We start from the raw sequence: 20,662 nt of genomic DNA on the forward strand, positions 1-20,662 counted from the left end.
TGGTGTTGAGCAGCTGAACCAATGCCAGGAGCTGCCCACCTTCTTATGCAACAGAATCCGACTCTGATTAAGCTTCTCTAAGTTGTCTGTTCATTGTAGCCTTCCTGGGAGACTCACGGCTTCAACCAAAAAGGATTTTCAGTCCTTGTCTAACTCCACTCAAGACTGAAATTGCAGGAGAGACCCTCCCTGCCCAACTTCTGGCTAGAGGCGGCCAGACCCCCTTCATGAAACAGCCCCTCAAGACTGCACTTCCAGGTGGAAGCGACTCCCCAGCAGCTGATTGCGGTTCTGTTATCAGAAGGGAGGGGGAGCAGAGGCCACGTGGCTAAAAAGCCAATGACATTATGGCAGGTCCCATTGTTACAACTGATGACGAGAGGGTTGGAGTGATGAGGTAGCATGCGCAAGGCCTCAGAGCCAGTCAGTAAGAGGGGCGTGAAAAGGGGCCCTTTACCACTGTGCTGCAAATGGATTGCATTTAAGTAAAGGTCTATTGTAGAGAGGTCTTATTGTAAATCTAAATTTTAAAAAATCTCAAAGCTGCTTTACTCACAATGTATATGTTATTTCCATTCCAATCATTAGTGCTTTTCCAACTTCTTCCATAGCTCAGGGAAAAGGGTGGCTTAGGTAGCAATTGTCAGTTAACTCTTCTAGTAGTTATCTTGGTCAGTGATGTTTACGTACAAAGAACAGAAACTTTCTCAAAGCAGTTCAAGCAACACAGGTCTGAGGGAGTTATGCATGACATGGACTTTACTCCTTGGGCAGCTGCCCAGGCACACAGTGCCAGTCAGTAAAATAAGTAGAGATAGGTGATTTGTAAACCCTGGTGGATTTGGGTATTGGCAATACTATTCAGTTACGGAGCAAAATGAAGTTGTATACACAGTGCTTCAAATAGTGGCCGGCACACAGGAAGCCCTCCAGTTGCGACCACGACATTCCCTGTTGAAGAATTCAGGGCCAGGTCCCCTTTAAGCTATACTAGTCGAGTTTATGAATTATAATGCTGGGCTTCAGTTCTGGCCACAGCACCATATCACACCAACACATTCAAGGGCCAGGTTGGTTGATATTGACATATCTGTAAAATACATTGCCAGACTGAGTGGGGTGAGTTGAGCCAGCATAAGCACTAATTGTATATATAGGCCCAACATACTGGCGTTGGCTAACTTGCATGTAGCCAATAATAGCGAGGATGGGAATGGCAGCACACCTAGCAGAGCTCATCACAGAAAAGAAGCTCGCCGCTCCACAATCCCAGAACCCTGACCCCCAGATCAGTGCACCCACCCTCTGCAGGGTGCATGCTGTGCCCCCATCCATCCCACAGGCTCTGGACCCAGATAGATGCTGGGAGAAAGGACATCCTTACCTACAAGAGACCCACATAGACACCCACCTAGCAGTACTGGGGTCATTTATTTTACTCCAAAATAATGTAAGTGTGCACAAACAGGAAGCTTCAGTTTAGAAAAGTTTTATGGTGAATAATCCTATACGCTAGTGGCATGGTCAGTACTTCCTCAGGCAGAAAATGTCCTGTGAAGCACAGAGTCACAACTATTTTGTCTTGGAACAGAATGAAGATGATGTAAGAAGAAACACTGAGCCAACAGGGAGGACAGAGCACCAAGGGAATGCAGGTTTGGATGAGGAAGTCTTTATTTGTCTGTGGCATCAACAGGAGAAAACTGGCACTGCCCACGCCCTCTCTTGTCACTGGGCATGTTGCACATGCTGCTATCCTTCTGGGCCCAATGACCACACGCATGCATTTGATTATATTTTATTTTCAAAAAGGCATCATTCATTCCTGCTTTATCACACAGATTACATAATCAAGGCTTTTTTTTTTTAATGTTAATCAAGAAATCTCACTTTCATTGGCAAGTCAGGCCATGCTGTTAAAAGCAGACAAGGTTATAAGAATATAAATGTTATTAAATCTACCAGATCTTGAGAATTATTCACCAGCACCCCCCCACACACAAAAGGCAAACCTCTGCCTCCTGAAAAGGGGTCTCTCTTTAGGAAACTGGTAGAGCTGCTCAGTCTTGACATTTGTGAAGACGCTAACAGCCTTTACAAACGAACATCGCATGATCTGTGCCACGGCAGCTAGCAGCCAACAGGCTTTGTGTCAGCAGGTAGAACCTCGCTGTGGGCCTGCTGCTGTTCGAGGTGACATCTTCCCATTGCATTCTCCCAATACACACACACGAGGGTTTTCTCACTGATAATACTCAAAATAAGCAACACGATACTGTAAATCACTTGTCACAAAGAATGTCCAAATATTTAGTCTTGAACTCTGTGACAAAGTGAAAATATGTCATCATTCCAATGAAAAGGGAGGGGAATAGCTTTAACACACCATTAACTGACGTGTTTAAGTTGTTTTTAGGGAAAGACAGCAAAGCCCATACAAAATTTAGGAAAAGAAGAAAATTCAGATTTCAGCCACTGGAACCTCTCTAAAGGGCAGGCCTGGTGCTTCGATGCCTTGCCACCTGGAAAGCTTACCTCCTGCTCTGCCAGACACCTTCTAGCTGAGAATACGTCATTCCAATCACTCTGCACTTAGAATCCCGTTGCCCCTGACAGCCCACATCTGGAACATTCCTCATGCCTATGTGGCAACACAGGGGCCATAGAAGGAGAGGATGAAAGCATCCCCTGTGAGAGACACTGATGAAAAGACCCCCTCTCCTCCATCACCCCCGCCCCCCAAAAGCACTGATCATCCAAGAAACAAGCGGGGACACAGCTGGCGATTGCAGAGAATCTAGTCAAGCTATTGCGGCACCGAGCACAGGAGGCAGCACGGAACTGACCTAGCTGTCATGGCACATGCTTCACTCCTACACGTCTTCCCTCAGAGGGGCCTTCTCTGCACACACGACTGGTTTTCCAGGTCTCTCCCTCTCTCTTATCCAAGTTGCTCAAGCTAGTTTTGGTCTCTCCCAACAGGATCCAGTAAGAAAATAGAAAGCTTTTGTGGCAGCAAAGGAGAGAAGGAATACACAGAAGCAGGGAGTTAGGAGACTCTCTCCTGGTATTGATTTAGATAAGAAGTCTCCAGAATGCTGTGAGCAGCGGAGCCACCAGCAGAGCCATGGTGCCCGTTGTGCTCGTTGCCCCGCTCCTGTTACACAGGTCCTTCTGGCAGCATTCGTACTTTAGATGGCTCCCTCCGTATTCTTTTGCGATGTCTTCGTACTTGCAGTTCTGAAACCTATAACACCGGTAGACTGTCCGTGTCTCTGTGGGAGAAACACACACAAGGGTAAGCAGGCAAGTGGGTCAAGTTCCGTACCTGCCTTGGAGCCTCAATTCTACTCCTGGGAACTGACCTTGTGGCCGTAGAGACATGTGGGCAAGAATGGGCATCCCCGTTGGGTTGCAAAGGGGAATAATTAAGTGACGATACAGCTCTCAGTGGAACTTTCCCCTAAAACCAAAGTCTCGTCAGAGCCAGCAGGACTGTGTGTGGAAGGGAGGCAACAGGCAATCATACTGATGTTTTAAGAGACTTATGAAGATTTTTAAATACACACCCACACCGATCCAGCAATTTCACTTCTAGACTTTATGACATTACTTGTAAAGAAGGTTAAGATATATGCCTCCCCATGGTCATTGCAGGACTATCTGTAACAGTAATAAACTCTAAAACCAGCCCAATAATAAAAGAAGTGTCTGAAAAAATTACTGTAGAGCTCCACACAATGATATTCATACGGACAGTAATGACATACGCCCGTAGGTGTTGGTGTGGAAGAGCCTGAGTTTTAAAAATATGCAGGAAAATCGATAAATTGGACTTCATCAAAATTAAGGACGTTTGTGCTTCAAAGAACGCTATCAAGAAATACACAAAACCCTGGCCGGTGTGGCTCAGTGGATAGAGCGCCGGCCTGCGGACTAAAAGGTCCCAGGTTCGATTTCGGTCAAGGGCACATGCCCGGGTTGTGGGCTCGATCCCTAGTGTGCAGCCTACAGGAGGCGGCGATCTGTGATTCTCTCTCATCATGGATGTTTCTATCACTCTCTCCCTCTCCCTTCCTCTCTGAAATCAATAAAAATATATTTAAAAAAATACACAAAAGAGGGTAAAAGGTATGCAAATCATATCTCTGACATAAGAGGCTAGTCAGAATACATAAAACACAACTCAACAATAAAAATACAAATAATCCAATTTAAAAATGGGCAAAGGATGTGGATATTTCTCCAAAGAAGATATACAAATGGCCAATAAACGCAGGAAAAGATGCTCAGTATCATTAGTCATCAGGAAATTACAAATCAAAACTACAATGAGAAATTCCGGTCTCGATGATGGAGTAGATGATGTTGTGGTTGCCTCTTCCCATGAACACATCAAAATAACCACTAAATTATAGAACAAACACCCTGGAGAACTATCTGAAGACTAGTGAATGGAGCTCTTGTAACTAAGGATATAAAGAAGAAGCCACGTTGAGACTGATAGGAGGACAGAGTCGAGAAACAGGCTGGACTCACACCCACATGCAGCAGTTGAGAATCCGGAGGGATATCTTGGCTGCAAAGATCCCCCATGAGGGGTGAGGGGTCCCAGCCCCACGCCAGGTCCCCCAGCCTGGAGCACCAGTGCTGGGAAGAGGACTCTCCACCACATCTGGCTGTAAAAATCAGCGGGGATTCCATCTGGTGAGATGGAGGGCTGCTGGAAACCCAGGCACCTTCTTAAAGGGCCCACACACAGATTCACTCATTCACAAACGTTCACCCTAAGCTACAGCTAAGAGCCAGCAGCCCAAAAGGCACCAGGGCACACAGAGGGGAAAACTGAATTATGTGGCTTCAGGGACAGCTGCCAGTGTTCCTGTGTCGAGCACTCTCGCCACACAGTCTGCAGAGGTGCAGGCAGGTGCCAAATCCTGATAAGCTCCGCTTGCCCCACCCTGGTGACTCACTGAGACTACACCCCACCCAACTCCTTCCTGGCTGTTTTTCACAGGCGGCTTAAAACCTCTGAGACCCACAGTGAAGTTTAAGTGGCAGAGTCTGGCAGAGTGTTCCAACGGCTCTACGTGCTTGATCATAGATATTTAAGTGCATGCTTCTAACACTGTACTAGAGGATGCTGCTTTACGGAACAGTAGTCAGGCCCTGGAACTGGGAAAGCATTAAAGCTAACAGATTTTAATTAGGGAAGCCTAACAGCTTGGGGAGAACAGAGAGTAATTTTATTAATAATTGCTACCGATGAACCACTTACTAAGTGTCCTGCAGTGCGCCAAGCACTTAACTTGAATTATCTTATTTCCATAACAACCTTATGAGAGTGCGTCTCTCACCAAAGCCACGACCAGAATCACCCAAATAAAAGTGGATTACATCCAAGTCACTGGGATGTTAGGGGTTTTCTCGCTCTGCTTGGCACACCTTCTCTTTGAAGATTTGGCTTGAGCCTACCTTCACCAAGCAGCAGCGCACAACCGTCCTAGGGTGCCTGTGTTCAGCAGGCCGGTACGGCAAGGATCACGTGACACCGTCGTCAGACACTTTTGTACAGGGTTTAAACTTCCAGGACCCGGCCAGGATGCCAGTAAATAGTGCTTCAATGAACACCCAGTACCTGCCTCTCCTCTAGACAGAATCTGCACAGCACTATGATACCCGTTCTCACTTCTAAGTGCTTCGCTGACCTCAGGAGATAGGCATTCCCATTTTACAGCTGGGGTGTGGGGGTGGCTAAAGTAGTTAAACGCCTTCGCTAATGCAGTGCCTGGTGTTTATGACAGTGTGCCCTCCCCAGGCTGATGTCTCCAGAGCTGGAGGGGAATTTAGATGCTCTGTTAGTATCTGCCTTACTTTGTTTTGTTTCTTTTTGTTTTTGTTTTTTAAAATATATATTTTTATTGATTTCAGAGAGGAAGGGAGGAGAGGGAAATAGAAACAAACATCAATGAGAGAGAATCATTGCTTGGCTGCCACCTGCATGCCCCACACTGGGGATCGAGCCTGCAACCCGGACATGTGCCCTGACTGGGAATCGAACCCTGACCTCCTGGTTCCTAGGTCAACGCTCAACCACTGAGCCGCACCGGTCGAGTACGTATGAAGTTGTAATAAATGGAGACCAGGGCTGGGGACGGCATTCTGTTCTGTAATTACAGAGCCTTGCCTGTGAAGCGCACTTCTCAGGGCTCCTTCTGAAGCTGAGGCCTCTGTCTGATTAATTTCTGTAATAATCGGGGCTACTTTCTGGGCAAGATGGTTTTAGAGAACGAAGCGTGTGCTGCCTGTGGATGTCACTCACATGTGCCCAACTGTCAAGCCATTGGGCCCGGGACTCTGCTTCTAGAGACGTTTGCAGAGGCCACTCTGCCTTCTCTCTTTAAAAGCTCAACCAGTGAACCGGGTTTTGCTTTGAAACGCGGCACCAGTAAGCACAGTTTCCCGCAAGCAGGGCGAACCACAGGAAACAGAGGTGGGAGTGTGTACCCGGGTCTCAGGATGTTTCAGAGAATATATCTATTTTAAGATGTCTAGCTTAAGCAAGGGTACTTACATTCATGAGAAGAAAATAATTAAGATTCACATTATCCTTCTTAAAAAACTAGATTCATCCTTGAGGAGTTTTAGATTCACAGCAAAACTGAGCAGAAAGTAGAGTTCCCATACAGCTCCCTGGCACCCCCACCACAAACAACCTCCCAAACAATGAACAGCCCCCACCAAACTGGTACATTTTTCCACCTGATGAACCTACAGGGGCTCATCATTACCACCCAGAGTCCATAATTTACACTTGGGTTCACTCTGGATTTTGTACATTCTAAGGGGTTTGACAAATGTGTGACATGTACCCACTGTTATAGTATCAAAGAGGGCAGTTTCATTGCCCTAAAACTCTGTGCTCTACTTCATCACCCCTCCCTTTTTTCAGCTAACCGCTGGCAACCACTGACTTCTTACTGTCCCCTTAGTTTTACCTTCTCTAAAATGTCCTGTTGTCGGAATGATGCGGGGGTGTAGCCTTCTCAGGTTGGCTTCTTTCACGTAGTGAAATACATTTCAGGTCCCTTCATGCCTTTTATGGCTTGATCACTCATTTCTTTTTAGTCTACTGTCTGGATGGGCCCGTTTATTTATTCATTCACCTACTGAAGCCATCTTGGTTGCTCCAAGTTTGGGCACTTACACATAGAACTTACCAACATCTGTATGCAGGTCAAGGTGGGCATGCATGTTTTCACCTCGTTTGGGGAAATATCAGGGAACACAATGTTTGACTCATATGGTGAGAGTATGTTTAGTTTTTTGTAGAAACTACCGAACTGTCTGCACCATTTTCCATTTTCACCAGCAATACTAGTAGATGAGCGTGGCTGTTGCTCCACATCCTTGCCAGCATTTGGTGAAGTCAGTGTCCTGGACTCTGGCCTTTCCAGGAAAGTGTGCCTCATTGTTGACATCAAGCATTTTTAGAGCTTAACAAGTCATTCTAAGATGAGTAAGTCCTGAGGACCGTGTGCAGCATGGTGACTATAGTTAATAATACTGTATTGTATACTTGAAGTTTGTTAAGAGAATAGATCTTAAGTGTTCTCCATCACACAACAGAGGTAACTATGTGGGGTGATGGATGTGTTAATTAGATTGTTTGTGGTCACCATTTCATGATGTATATGGACATCAAATCAGCACCTTGTACACCTTAAATATGCCCGATTTTTACATTAATAAAATTGGAAAAAATTAAAATAAAAGCCTAATAATTGAGATAAGAAACAATGAATGGAATTTGAGAGCTGGAAAAAATATTTTGGCTCTAGTCCACCTCTACCATCAAACACACACCTTTTATAAAGAACCTATTGGTAGCAGGTTAGGAAAGAACCAGGTCTCTGCTCACATACAACTGGTGCTGAATATTTGTGAAGCGAGTGACTATGTTCTCCCTCTCTCTCTGGAGGCCTTCCTATGCTTTCTACGCTAACAATGAATTGATAGGGTACTCCAGAGGCCAAGGAACTGTGCCTCTAAAGAATCAAGTTCCTTGTATAGGGGGCTTGAAACTTGATCTGCATTCCAGGAATTTATATCAAAATTAACAGATACACCCTGGCTGGCTTGGCTCAGTGGATAGAGCAATCGGCCTGTGGACTGAAGGGTTCCAGGTTCGATTCCGGTCAAGGGCATGTACCTTGGTTGCGGGCACATCCCCAGTAGGGGGTGTGCAGGAGGCAGCTGATCGATGTTTCTCTCTCATCGATGTTTCTAACTTGCTATCCCTCTCCCTCTCCCTTCCTCTCTGTAAAAAAATAAAATAAAATAAAAAAATTAACAGATACGCCTGTTTTTCAGACAGGGTAATTCTAATGTGTTCTTACTTATTGAAGGATATCTCCTTTCTGGGGAAATTGATCTTCCTTCCTTTCTATGGGGTGTTTCTGAACCTGCGGGTCTCCCAAGGTTTTCATGAGTTTACCGGAGCTGTTCAACATTCCTTGATGTTCCCACCGTGAAGAGTTTGTGGCAGAGGGTAAAAGAGAGATATAACCTTGAAGGACGTTTTTATTTTTATCTCTTAGAGATGTGAGTCTGGGGGATTTTTCCTTGCACGTTACCTAAGGAGACCCAGAAATAGCCGTTCCTGGCCAGTATCATTTCCACACATAGATTCAACCCAGAACCACATCCACCAAGCACAGAAGAGGGCACGGCTTTGCTGTTTCTTTCCTCTGTCCACCACTTCCTAGATCCTGTTTGAATAGGATTATGGAGATAGAGCTTCTAGAGCCTGACCAATATGGGAAATGCAGTCCTAGCAGTCCCCAACCCCGTTTCCCTGAGTGTCCTGCTCTCTGAGGCCACAAACCTTGGGTGGCACCTGCCTTTGTCACACTCAGGAACGCTTTTCCCCTTTCACATTTCTGACAGCTAATAAACAGGCCTCTGCCATAATTTTATCTCCTTTCCTCATCTTTGCATCCCTAGACACTTGCTCAGACTCTGACACCCGGGAGGCTCTTAAAAGACGGGAAGGCAGCCAGCATTGCTGTTAAGAGAATAAGCATTGGAATAGACGGATCCCCACATTCAAATTCTGAGTTGGTTACTTGTCCTTAGTCTGTTGCTTAATCTGAGCCTCTGTTTCCTCATTTAAGAACTGAGAATACAAAACATTACCCTGAGTGGTAGGTGAGAAGCATTCAATTAAAAACATATAAAATATGCTTAGTGCTACATGTAGCTGATGCTATTAAATGGTACCTATTACTTGTTGAATACAAATCTAATGAGGATAGAGTAGCCCAATATTTTTTCCAGGTTTCCATCATCCCATTACCCCTAGGAAAGAGAGAAGGGGGAGGCTCTTACCGGTTTTGGCATAGAGACATGCATCCTCATTAGCGCTACAGTTGGTGGTGACAGTGCACGCACCAACAGCGTTGGGACAGTTGTAGCACCGCAGGCTATGACCTAGAATCAGGAAGAAGAGCCGTCAGAATCTGGTAGACCAGCACTCACTTGCCCTCCTGGCTGCAGGAGGAAGCCCACCATCTCCATGACCACGGGGCAGAGGCCAGCATGCTTCCTTTCCCACACACACTTGCAGCAGGTAAATTTCTCCAAGCTCAGACTGTTAAGAGTAGGCAGAGAGAAAGATATAAGCTGGAAGAGGCTGGGAGAGGCAGCTGACCTCTGGGCGGACCTCTAAGCTGGGACATAGAGGAAATAAGAGATGTAACAAACTGAAAATAGACAATGGAGGCAGCAAGCGCCTATGTGAGCTGGAGAGATTCAGAGCCCCTCCACCAGGGGAGCTAAACGGTGGCGTAGATCTAGATCAGGGATGGGGAACGCCTGGCCTGCAGGCCACATGTGGTCCGGCCCTGCCAAGGCAACCACAGGTGAGACTCAAAATTCAATACATCTAGGAGCTTCTTTCACAGCAACATAAATTTATATTAAGTGAATTATATTAAGCAAATGATGTTATAAATATCCAGATGGCCCTCGCCATAAAAAAGGTTCCCCACTCCCAACCTAGATGAAGGAGCCTTACAGCTTAAAGATCTATAATAATAAAAGGGTAATATGCTAATTAGACCGGACATTCTTTTGGACCTCATTCGGATGTCCTTCCAGACAAAGCTGGGGCCAGAGAGAAGCCACTGCACAATAGGCCTTCCTTCCCCTGGCTGCTGGCACTGGTTTTCCTCCGGCACCCAGGACCCAGGCCTTTTGTCTGGCCGCAGCAGCGAGGCTTGGCTTCTCCGTTTCAGCTGCTCCTAGCCCACCTTTTTTTTCCCCCCAGCTCCTCGAGCGGAGCCCAGGGCTGGCTGGAAGCTTGGCTTCCTCCGTCGCCAGGAGCAACCCAAACCTCCTGCTAGCTCCAGCTCCGTGGCCGCCGCTACCTTCAGTCATCTTCAGTCTTTGCTCCATGCCTGTGTATGCGAATTAACTGCCATCTTAGTTGAGTAATTTGCATAGTCGGTCTGATTGGCTGGTGGGAATAGTGGAGTGACACCAATTTGCATGTTTCTCTTTTATTAGTGTGTGTGTGTGTGTGTGTGTGTGTGTGTGTGTGTTTGGTCTCAGCCAGCTAAATTGCCTGCTCAGGTCCTCTCTGAGTGTATCGCTTTCCTACAAATAAATCCTCGTCTGCTTTGGCTGTTGTTGTCTCTTGTTTGAATTATTCCCCATAAGCAAGACAAGAACTGAGGGTGCAGAGATCCCCTTGTCCCCTGCTGACAAAACTACAATTCTAGCAATAGTCTTTGGACGCTGATGCAAGTGCAAAGGAAATTTCTGTATTTAAAAATCCATATAACTGTCCTAATTAACCATTTCAACTGGAAATTGAATAAGTTAACAAAATTCCATAAATGCCTTCCCAGCAACAAATATGCTCTATGAAATCACATTCTCATGGATTAATAGTCAGTATTTGGTGGTAGCTCCCTGTGTGAAAAGACATTTTCAAAGATGAACTACGGAACATCTCATTACAGGTCAGCACTAACAGATGAATACTTGCGACCAATTGGACAAGAGGGAACACAAATTTCTGAAACCCAAGTAAGCAAAATGTTCTTCTCCCAAAAAGAATTCCATTCTTCCCATTAGTAGGTCTGTATTACAAATAACTGTACTCAATTGTAACATTTCAAATTTTGTCAATTGAAAATCTGTATTTGTTTTCTCTCATCTACACTAATAAAAGAGAAAAATGGTAATTGGCGTACGGCGATACCCTTTTCATTGGCTAATCAGGGCTATATGCAAATTAACTGCCAACTAAGATTGGCAGTTAACTGCCAACTAAGATTGGCAGTTAACTGCCAACAAGATGGCGGTTAATTTGCATATGTAGGCACAATGCAGGGAGGCGAAAGGGAAAGCAGGAAGAAGCTCCCTGCCACTGACAGTGATCAGAATCCCAGGGGGGAGCTAAGAGTTGGGGGGCAGGGCAAAGGTGGCCCTGGGGCCGCCTTTGCCCTGCCCCCCAGCCATGATCAGAGAATCAGGCGCCTTTGCCGCCCTGGCCAGTGATAGCAGGAAGTAGGGGTGGAGCCAGTGATGGGAGCTGGGCACGGTCAAAGCTGGCAGTCCCGGGAACTAGGTGTCCCTTGCCTGGGCCTAAAGCAAAGCCCACGATCACGGGGCCGCTGCAGCTGCGGGTCCCCGCTGCCTGGGCCGGACGCCTAGGCCAGAGGCGTTAGGCCTGGGCAGGGGCGGAGCCTGCAACCGCGGGGAGCTGGGGGTCCCCTGCCCGGGCCTGACACCTCTGCCGGAGGCCTCAGGCCTGGTCAAGGGGCCGATCCGGTGATTGGTTATCGGAGGGTGATGAGGGTCAACTCCTCTGGCCGAGGCATCAGGCCTGGGTGGGGGGCGGAGCCAGGGATTGGGGGGATATGATGCTCCCCTTGCCCAGGCCTGAAGCCTGGGTCAGAGGCGTCAGGCTTGGGCGGGGGTTGGAGCAAGCGATCAGAGGGAGATGGGGGTCCCCTGTCCAGGCATGATTCCTGGGCCAGAGGCCTCAGGCCTGGGTGGGGGCCAGAGCCAGTGATCGGGGGGAGATGGGGGTCCCCTGTCCAAGCCTGACACCTCTGGTGGAGGCGTCAGGCCTGGGCAAGGGGCCGATCAGGCGATCGGAGGGTGATGGGGGTCTACGCCTCTGGCCGAGGCATCAGGCCTGGGCAAGGGGCAGAGCCAGCAATCGGAGGGGTCTGGGGGTCCCCTGCCCAGGCCTGACGCCTCTGTCAGAGGCGTCAGGCCTGGGCAAGGGGCCAATCCTGCGATTGGAGGGTGATGGGGTTCAACGCCTGAGGGCTCCCAGTATGTGAGAGGGGGCAGGCTGGGCTGAGGGACACTCCCCCCCACCCCCCACACACACACCCAGTGCACGACTTTCGTGCACCGGGCCCTTAGTTATTTATATAAAAGCCTACAGAATATCCTTGAATTTGTCTCTTGGCCTGCAAAACCTCAACTATTTTCTCTCTGGCTTCTGCAGAGATGACAACCTCTGGGTAAGGTGCCCTCACTGAAGCTGCTCCCTGCTCAGTGGCTGACCCATCGCCAGAAGCCCACATAATCCAGGAAGAGACAGCAGCCGCACACCTTAAGCCCAGGTAGTTGGGGCAACCAGACATTAGCAGTGACACTGAACACAAGAACCGGCTACATCGGATGCAAATTGCCTTTGGTTCTCTGATGTGAAAATCAATTCTGCTCCTGTTCATGTTCTTAGGGTTCCTCTTTGCTAGCTAGACTCAGGTTTTGCTGGATTATTTTTTCCTTCTCCATTTTATATCAACGCTGACAAGAACAAGATAGGTCCTACTGCACATCTGTCATGGGGAGAGGCAGAGAAGTGTTGCAAGACGATGCTCCTGTTTCATGCGGACACACCCTCTTCTAATTAGAGACGATGACCTGCTTCCTCCCCTTGGCCTTCTGCCAGGTAAGGCGAGTCTGCCATGCCTGGGGCAGGCCTCCGTTATCCCACTCTGCCTCTTCCCCCGGGAACTGCTTGTCATGCCTGTGTGACAGGGGAGCCGCCATGAGAAGGGACAAGAGGCAGTTTTGCTCTTCCCTTCTCTGCTCCTGATGTGTGCTCACGCAGGAGCGGAGAGAACGGAAGAGGGAGGGATTGTTCTAGCCTGGCTCTTTGGTTGCCCATGGCCTCGAATTTTCTCCTGGCTAGAGCTAGAGTTCATTGGCCTTCTTGACTATCCTTGAGACAGAGGAACGGAAGCTCACGTCTGGGACCTCAGTGGGTAGAAGTGCTCAGAGCTGACACACTGGTTCAGTGTTCACATATCTGGGCACCCACGTGTGAAGCTCAGTCTGTTAGAAGAGGAGGGCTCCGTGACCTCCATCACCATGTTTTCCAGGGGAAGCTAAGACTAAGGCGTTAACCAACTTGCCCAAGTTCACACAGCTACTAAGTGGGCGAGCTGGCCTCAAGCCACGGCTGCCAGTTCTGAAACCAGAGCTTGGTCTAACCACGTCATTCTTCTAATCATCCTGAGTGGGAAAGAGAAGAAAATGGCACAAATTACGGGGGAGACCCAGGTCAGGGACCAGCAATAAGACAGCGGTTGACTGTTGGATCTTTTCACTGCTAAGCCTGGGTAGAAGGATCTGCTCCAGATGCTGAGTCTCGGATGAGGGGCCTGTCTCAGAACAGCTGACGGCCCCAGATCCAGGCCTGTGCCATAAACAGAACTCTGGAAGGGGCATGACCAGGTTATTCTAACTACAGAAAATACACTGGCTAGAAGAATCCAGACAGTAATGTAGTGTTGTAATGGAGGTGAGCCACATTACAACCCACCCTGGCTAGAATCAGCAGAGGTGGGGAGGGAGGTGGTAAGGGGAGGAGTCATCACTTCTCTCCCCTGTCTCTCCGCCCTCCTCCCCCCAACCCCACCCCAAAGGGAGAGCACATTCAAATGTGTCCTTGGGCTGGTTTCTTCTTTGCTTCAGCTTCCTCAACTATAAAATGGGTTTAACAGCACTAACCCCTCACGGGATGGCTGGAAGGATGCAATGAGAGTGGGCGTGGCACAGTCCCTACTACGCTATAGGCATTCAATATATGGTAGCCACTAGAGCGACTAATATGTAAGCCATGCTCCAACATGGCAGATACCTTTTTCCTTTTGCTCACTGCACTATTTCCTTCTCTGTCACCTCCCCCCACAAAACTGGCGGTACCAGTATGACACAGGCAGAAAATGAAAAACTTGGTCCTTATGATGACAAAAAGCAAGTCACACTGGTGTTCCTAGTGTTACAGAGGCTAAGACTCAGAAACACACCAATACCTCCAGGAGCCAGGGAGGGGTGGCCAGGCGATGAAGGAGTTAAGAGCAGATGGTCTGGTGCCAAGCTGTTTGGGTTCAAATTCGGGCTATGCCACTTCTGTGGGATAGTTTACAAGCTATTTAATCTCTCTGGGCCCCAGTATTGTCAGTTGTAAAATGGCGATAAAAACAGTACCTACTCCATAGGGTTGGCGTGAGGATTAAATAAGTAAATACCTGTGAAGTGTTCAGAACAGTGATTGGCACAGAAATGCTAGAAGCATTAGCTGCTACTGCTGTTACTATGAGCACCATCCTCATCACGGTGCATAAAGGTCAGGGCAGAAGGACAGAGCACAGCTCTCTAAAGATGGGTCCACTGGTGTCCCAGCAGCTTGTGATGAGAGGGAGAAACTTAAGCTGCTGAGTGTATCCCTTCCGCCCCACCCCCACCCCCAGAAGCAGCTCTGTAACCCAGAATGGCTGTAACCTGGGAAGGCACTCTGCTGGGGGCAAGCCTGTAACACAGGAAGGAGTTGTCACACAGCCCTGGACCTGTAACACTGGAAGGCAAAGCCACCAAAGCCAGGCTGAGGCCAGTAGCATCAGCTCAGTCTTCTGGGGCCTAAGGAAAAGGAAGCGTGTGGCCAAGGGGGCCCAGATGGTCGAGATCCATGTCCCTCCGGACCACTCACCTGAATCATAGAGGACAGAAAGGATGATCAAGAGCCCGAGCAGGGTGAACCCTCCTTTGCTTCCCATTGTCTACAGAATCTGGAAGGAAGACACACAAAGAATCGTCATGAACCAACATATGACTGACTACTGACTGGTTATCTCAGAAACCGGGAATTAAAGGTCTGGGGGCTTCAGGAACATGGGGAAGGAGCTAGCAGGCCAAGAAAACACAGGGAATCTACCAGGTGGGGTGTCACGAAGCAAAGGATGCTCTCAGAGGGGGTAGCACTTGGTCCCCTCTCCTGCCCTAAGACCTCAGCTTACTAAAGAAAGGCTGTCGATCCTGGTGAGAGGGGCAGCCATGGGGAGTCACAGCACACAGGGCCCAGAGTCAGGATGCCCGGGCCCCACCCCAGCTCTAACCTATAATAGCTTTGGACCCTTTCTCCAAGCAGTGGGAACAGCACTGCTCTCCCCATGGAGGTTGTTCAGTCAACTGAGAATGTGAGGAAAGTACTTAATGCAGCAACTGCAATCCCTGCTCTGCTGTCATTCCACCCAGTGCTGTTGGCTGCGCCGGAGCCTAGTGAAGGCCACTTCTCCAGGCCATGCCTCTAAGGGCATCAACCAAACGAGTGACTCTGGAGGGCACCACCATGTACCCGGGAGCAGAACAGGAGGCAACAGCTCAGCATGCTGGAAGCTTCCGCTCCCCACTTTAGCAAGCGTAATGGGAACACCTCCTTCTTCACTCTGGGGAAGTAAACGGAGTTCCAGGTGTGAGAAATGCTCACCTGTCCCAATTCAAATAACGGACTTAGAGGCATGAAGTCCGGTGAAAATGAGACCTTTAATGCAGTCTTGGGTGTCTGGTTGAGCAGGCACACCAGAGCAGCAGGGATCACAGGCAATTTATCCCTAGTGTGTGAGAGTCCTTCCCGGTTCCTCACTGGCTGAGGACTATGGGGTTAATAGTCTCCCCACCCCTAGCCTAGGTCTTACTGTCTCCTATTGGGTTATTTTTAAAAAATGGATTGTCTCCACCTCCCGTTGTCTGGCTGTGACTGGCGGATCTTCCTGGGAATGTGCTGCTGGCCACATACACAGCCTGTTCTCATCCTCTTTCCCATCTTTCCTAATCCTGTTTGCCCTGGGAATTTCAGTAACCGACTGGCAACATGCTGTTGGTATTCTCCACTAAAAGCTGACTATGCTGAAGGTGGATGACAGAGGCCTATTTCCTACTCAGGTAACTTTGATGACTAGTCCACACACTACATTCATGCCTAGATGTTAGCAGTGGGCATCAGGGGACAGGAGGGAGGGCTGGAATGCCTTAAACCCTCTTTTGTCTGCTAAGAAGTCAAGACACACGGAGATTTTTAATTGTCTGTGGAAAAAAGGGGCCCACGTACTAAACCTGACAAGCTTGTGGAGTCCTGCGTGGCAGGCCCTACAAACTCAGAAACTGAAGTAACCATACAGGATGGTCTGAACATAAAAATTCCTAATTAAAAGCAGGTCATGGCAGGTAGTCATGTCATAGGCCTACAGCTTCCTTGTCAAAGGTTAGTCTTTACCTTAAGGAACCTATCTTGTTTTTTGTTGTTTTGTGTTTTTGTGGGTATTTTTTTTTTTTTTGTATCTAAGATAACACAGCTTTGGAATTTGGAGTATTCTCCTTTGCCAGACCCTTTAGGGCACCCTTTAGGGCACACACCAGAGCATGAAGCCACAGAACCATTCCTCATTGTTATTTTGTTCCCTGAATACCATCCCTATGTGTTGTAAATGTTAATTATTAACCATCCTCAACCCACCAAGGTAAATCAGCTTTGCTTTCTCTCACCTCCCTAATCTACCACCAATGAATCTCATGGGTTCTCCCGTATGTCACCTCCTATGATTCTAATGCATAAAATAAGCTGGGTGACTACATTTAAGAGGAAGAGGAAGGCAGCAGTCTCAGAGATACGGGAAAACAGAAGAGGCAAGAGCTTCAGAGTGAGATAGAGTTCACCTCCTACTGATTCTTAAGAAAGAAGAAGGGGGCCACAGCTGAGGCAAACAGGAGGCCTATGAAAGCTAAGAACTGTCCTCAACTGACACTCAGCCAGGAAATGGGACTTCAGTCCTCCAACCACAAGGACTGTAATTGTGCTAAGTAGAAAGAAGGAACCAGATTCTCCCAAAAAGCCTCCAGAAAGGAACACAGCCCCGCCAACACCTTGACTTGAACCTGGTGAGGCTCTTATTTACAAACTGTAAGAGTCACACTGGTGTGTCAAGCTGCTAAGTGTGCAGTGATCTCTTTCAGCCCCAATTTTAAACTAATGCACTCACCTCAAAACTGGTACATGGTAGGACAGTGTTTAAGACCAGGTGTGAGTGCTTCACCACAGTTACTCTCTAGTGGGGAGACTTCTTGTGAATTCAGCTTCCGAGATACGCTTGCTAGACGGAGACCGCCAGGGAAGAGACTCACAGATGCCCAAGAGTACAGTTACTGTTCCTGGGAGCCTGGGGCCTCAAAAGCTGATGAACTTTAAGACTAGATGAGTCCTCAAAGATAAAACCCAATGTTCTTACTTTATAGTTCATTAATGGAGGCCCTGGGGGATGAAGTTACCTGTCCCAAGGCAACAGATGATTTGCAAAGCTACAGTTGGGTGGATCACACTTCTATTCACCAGGGTCTGGTAACTAATAACTTATTAACATTACCTGGTGACTAGCAGTGTCAAGGGCTTGGAGGTTTGCCACATCAGTAGGGAGAGACAAACAAAAAGCCACATCAGATTGCCCTAACCTGTTTGGTTCAGTGGATAGAGCATCGGCCTAGGGACTCAACGGTCCCGGGTTCGATTCCGGTCAAGAGCATGTACCTTGGTTGCGGGCACATCCCCAGTGGGGAGTGTGCAGGAGGAAGCTGATTGATGTTTCTCTCTCATTGATGTTTCTATCTCTCTATTGCTCTCCCTTCCTCTCTGTAAAAAATCAATAAAATATATATATTTTTAAAAACCCACATCAGATTGAGCAGCCCCTCACACTCTGAGGTCCTACTGCCAGAGTCAACCACCCCCGACCTCCCTAAACCACACAAACCTGAAGCTTCTGTTACCAGGGCCTTCTCGGAAATGTGTTCCAGGACTTTCCAGAGTCTACTCATGGCCCTGCTCTCTAGATTATAACTGCAGAGCCAGCTATTTAATGAAGATATTTCGTGGAGTCAATCACTTAATGAAGCTATGGGGGGCAGGCAAAAAACATCATCTTCTTTAGAAAAACTCAAGCACCTCTGGGCTTGGGTTGGTTTGTGACTGTCTGGCTGCGGTTTAGGAGCTGGCCCAGGATTTTTAATGTGATCCTTTTAAGAGGTTGTACTTGGGAGCTGTTGAAGATGAATTCCAGTAGATAACCACTGCCTTCTCCTAAAATCCATTCTATTTGGGCTTTTATCTTCCAAGCCACTCAGCCTAATGGGATGTTTCTTACAAGAAAGTTCAGCATCTCCTGTTTCTACTTTGAAAATACAGAAGCCACAAATCTCAAGCATGTTTGGTCCACAGTAAGGCAACTTCCTGTCTGCTTTGGGGGTCATACATTTCCCCACATTTTGGGGAACACTGCCACCTCCCTCTGGGTGCCCACCCGCCGTGGAGAACGGGAGTAAGCTGTCCCCAGTGGGGAACATGGGGAACTGAACTATGAACAGCCACATTTGGTCCCCACATATCAGGGGCCAAACTGAGCCCTTTCCATGAATTATCTCATTTAGTCCTTGTAACACCTAATAAAGTAAGCTCTGTGGTTTTACTGATCAGAAAAGAACAGTACGTAGTTCACTCAGGATTATCCAACCAGTAAACAGCAGGGCCCAGTGTGAGGCTGGCAGGTGCACAAAAAACTTTTGAAATACATTTTAATATAATAGTAAAAGAACAACACACGGGGAAATCTAAGCCTTGCAGTTTCTTTTTGTTTGTTTGTTTCCTAATAACAAATCGAAGGACACCATAAACTTTCCTAGGTTTTAAAGGGTTGAGGGTTGACTCTCATTCAGGGCACAGACAAGAATCAACCAAAGCAGGTGTAAGGGGAACAACAAATCCACGTTTCTCAAACAAGCAATTAAAATTTTTTCTTAAAGGTCTTCATCTAGCTCTAGCCCTGGCCATGGACCTTGTCGGAACCTGGGCCAGGAGCCTGGGCCATGGACCTGGCCAGGGGGCCCGGAGCCCGCACTGGCGCTGCAGACCTGGAGTCGCCAACCCCCCTCGGGCAGAGCGAGCCCGGCGCCGGGGCGGGGGCGTGGCCAGCGGAGGAGCCATTATTTTTCATCAAAAGGCTCCTACGTGTCAGAGAAATGGAACATGTGAGTAGGCACATTTTCCAATGTCCTAAAGAGCCCGCTTCTCCTTCACAACCATTCACATCACGACTGAACATTTAACAGTCGGCTGTCAGATTCTATTTAGAGCGCAGCCCCAGCCGGCCCAGGAAGACAAAACCTCCATGGGTAACAGTGTCAACAATAAAAATAACGTTAAAAAAAAAAAGAACAAAACAAAACCTCACACCAAACTTGGACTTAAAATGCCTGGTTTTCAGCACTGCCCGGTTTGTTAAAGTTCAAAATGGAGACCCTGTACGTTAACAGCAGAATGTCGGTGGCCATTTAGGAACGGCGTTAACCTCCTTTCAAGGCTCAATTTCTTTTCCCTAAACTGCAAGGGCTTCCCTTCCGTGGTCAGGGTTCGAGGAGAATATTCCCGAGGGGATGGAGGGCACGGCCCGCGGAATTTGGGGAAGAGTTTCGGGAAGAGTGCCTGCGCCCCCCCCCCCCTTGTTCTCTGTGGTCAACAGGGAAAGCCGGGGTTCTTCCAGGCTCTCTGGGGAGCTTACAGCGTGCAACCAGGCGCCTCCGGTGGGGGAAGGGCAGGGCCTCGGGAGGACACCGGCCCCGGGGTTTGGGGAAAAAGCGGGGGCCGTCCCCAAGGCGCGGAGGTCTGCAAAGGGGGCCGGGAGAGGCACGGCCTGCTTGGGGCGGGGGGCGGCCCGGGCCCAGCTGCCCGGGGGCGCGCGTGCCCGCCGAGCTCCGCGCGCGGCTCGTCGCCGCCAGGCCTTACCTTACAGCGCGTCCAGGGTCCCGCTTCCAGCGCCGCGCAGTGCGTGCCGAACGGCCGCCTTTATACCCGGGCGCCCGGGACTCTGCCCCTCGCGCTGGCCCCGCCCCCTCAGGCTCCGGCCCCGCCCAGCCGCCCCAGTCCGGGAGTCCCGGTTACTAACGCAACAGGCGCAGGCTGCAGGCTGCCGGCCCCTGGGGGCACCGCAGGCGGCCCGGGTACCCTGGGCAGCCACCGGCTTAGGTTCAGAAAAGACGCAAGGCCAGGGCTAGATTAAGATAAAACTCTGTTACGGGTTTAAAAGCTTGCATTGGCCCTGGCTGGCGTGGCTGGGCGGTTGAACCTGACCTATGAACAAGAAGGTCACGGATGGATTCTGGTCAGGGCATGGGCCCGGCTTGCGGCTCGATCTCCCACAGGGGGCATGCAGGAGGCAGCCCATCAATGGTTCTCTCCCTCTCCCTTCCTCTTTGAAATCAATGAGAGAGTGGTATGGGGCGGGGGGCGGGGGGTGGGGGCGGGGCG

General features: G+C 48.8%; 1 protein-coding gene across 1 annotated transcript; it reads right to left on the reverse strand.

Annotated features, from left to right (window-relative positions):
* Positions 1–1,656: 1,656 nt before the first annotated feature.
* On the reverse strand, positions 1,657–20,339 carry LOC308524536 (CD59 glycoprotein-like). Its single transcript, XM_081099058.1, has 4 exons — positions 20,141–20,339; positions 15,026–15,104; positions 9,391–9,492; positions 1,657–3,275 (listed from the first exon to the last, which is right to left on the reverse strand). Exons 2-4 carry the CDS (start codon positions 15,090–15,092, stop codon positions 3,076–3,078), a joined length of 369 nt encoding a protein of 122 aa, XP_080955184.1. The 5' UTR covers positions 15,093–15,104; positions 20,141–20,339; the 3' UTR covers positions 1,657–3,075.
* Between the last annotated feature and the right edge of the window lie 323 nt (positions 20,340–20,662).

The sequence above is a fragment of the Myotis nattereri genome, assembly GCF_964212035.1.
Source record: "Myotis nattereri genome assembly, chromosome: 9".
NCBI lineage: Eukaryota > Metazoa > Chordata > Mammalia > Chiroptera > Vespertilionidae > Myotis > Myotis nattereri.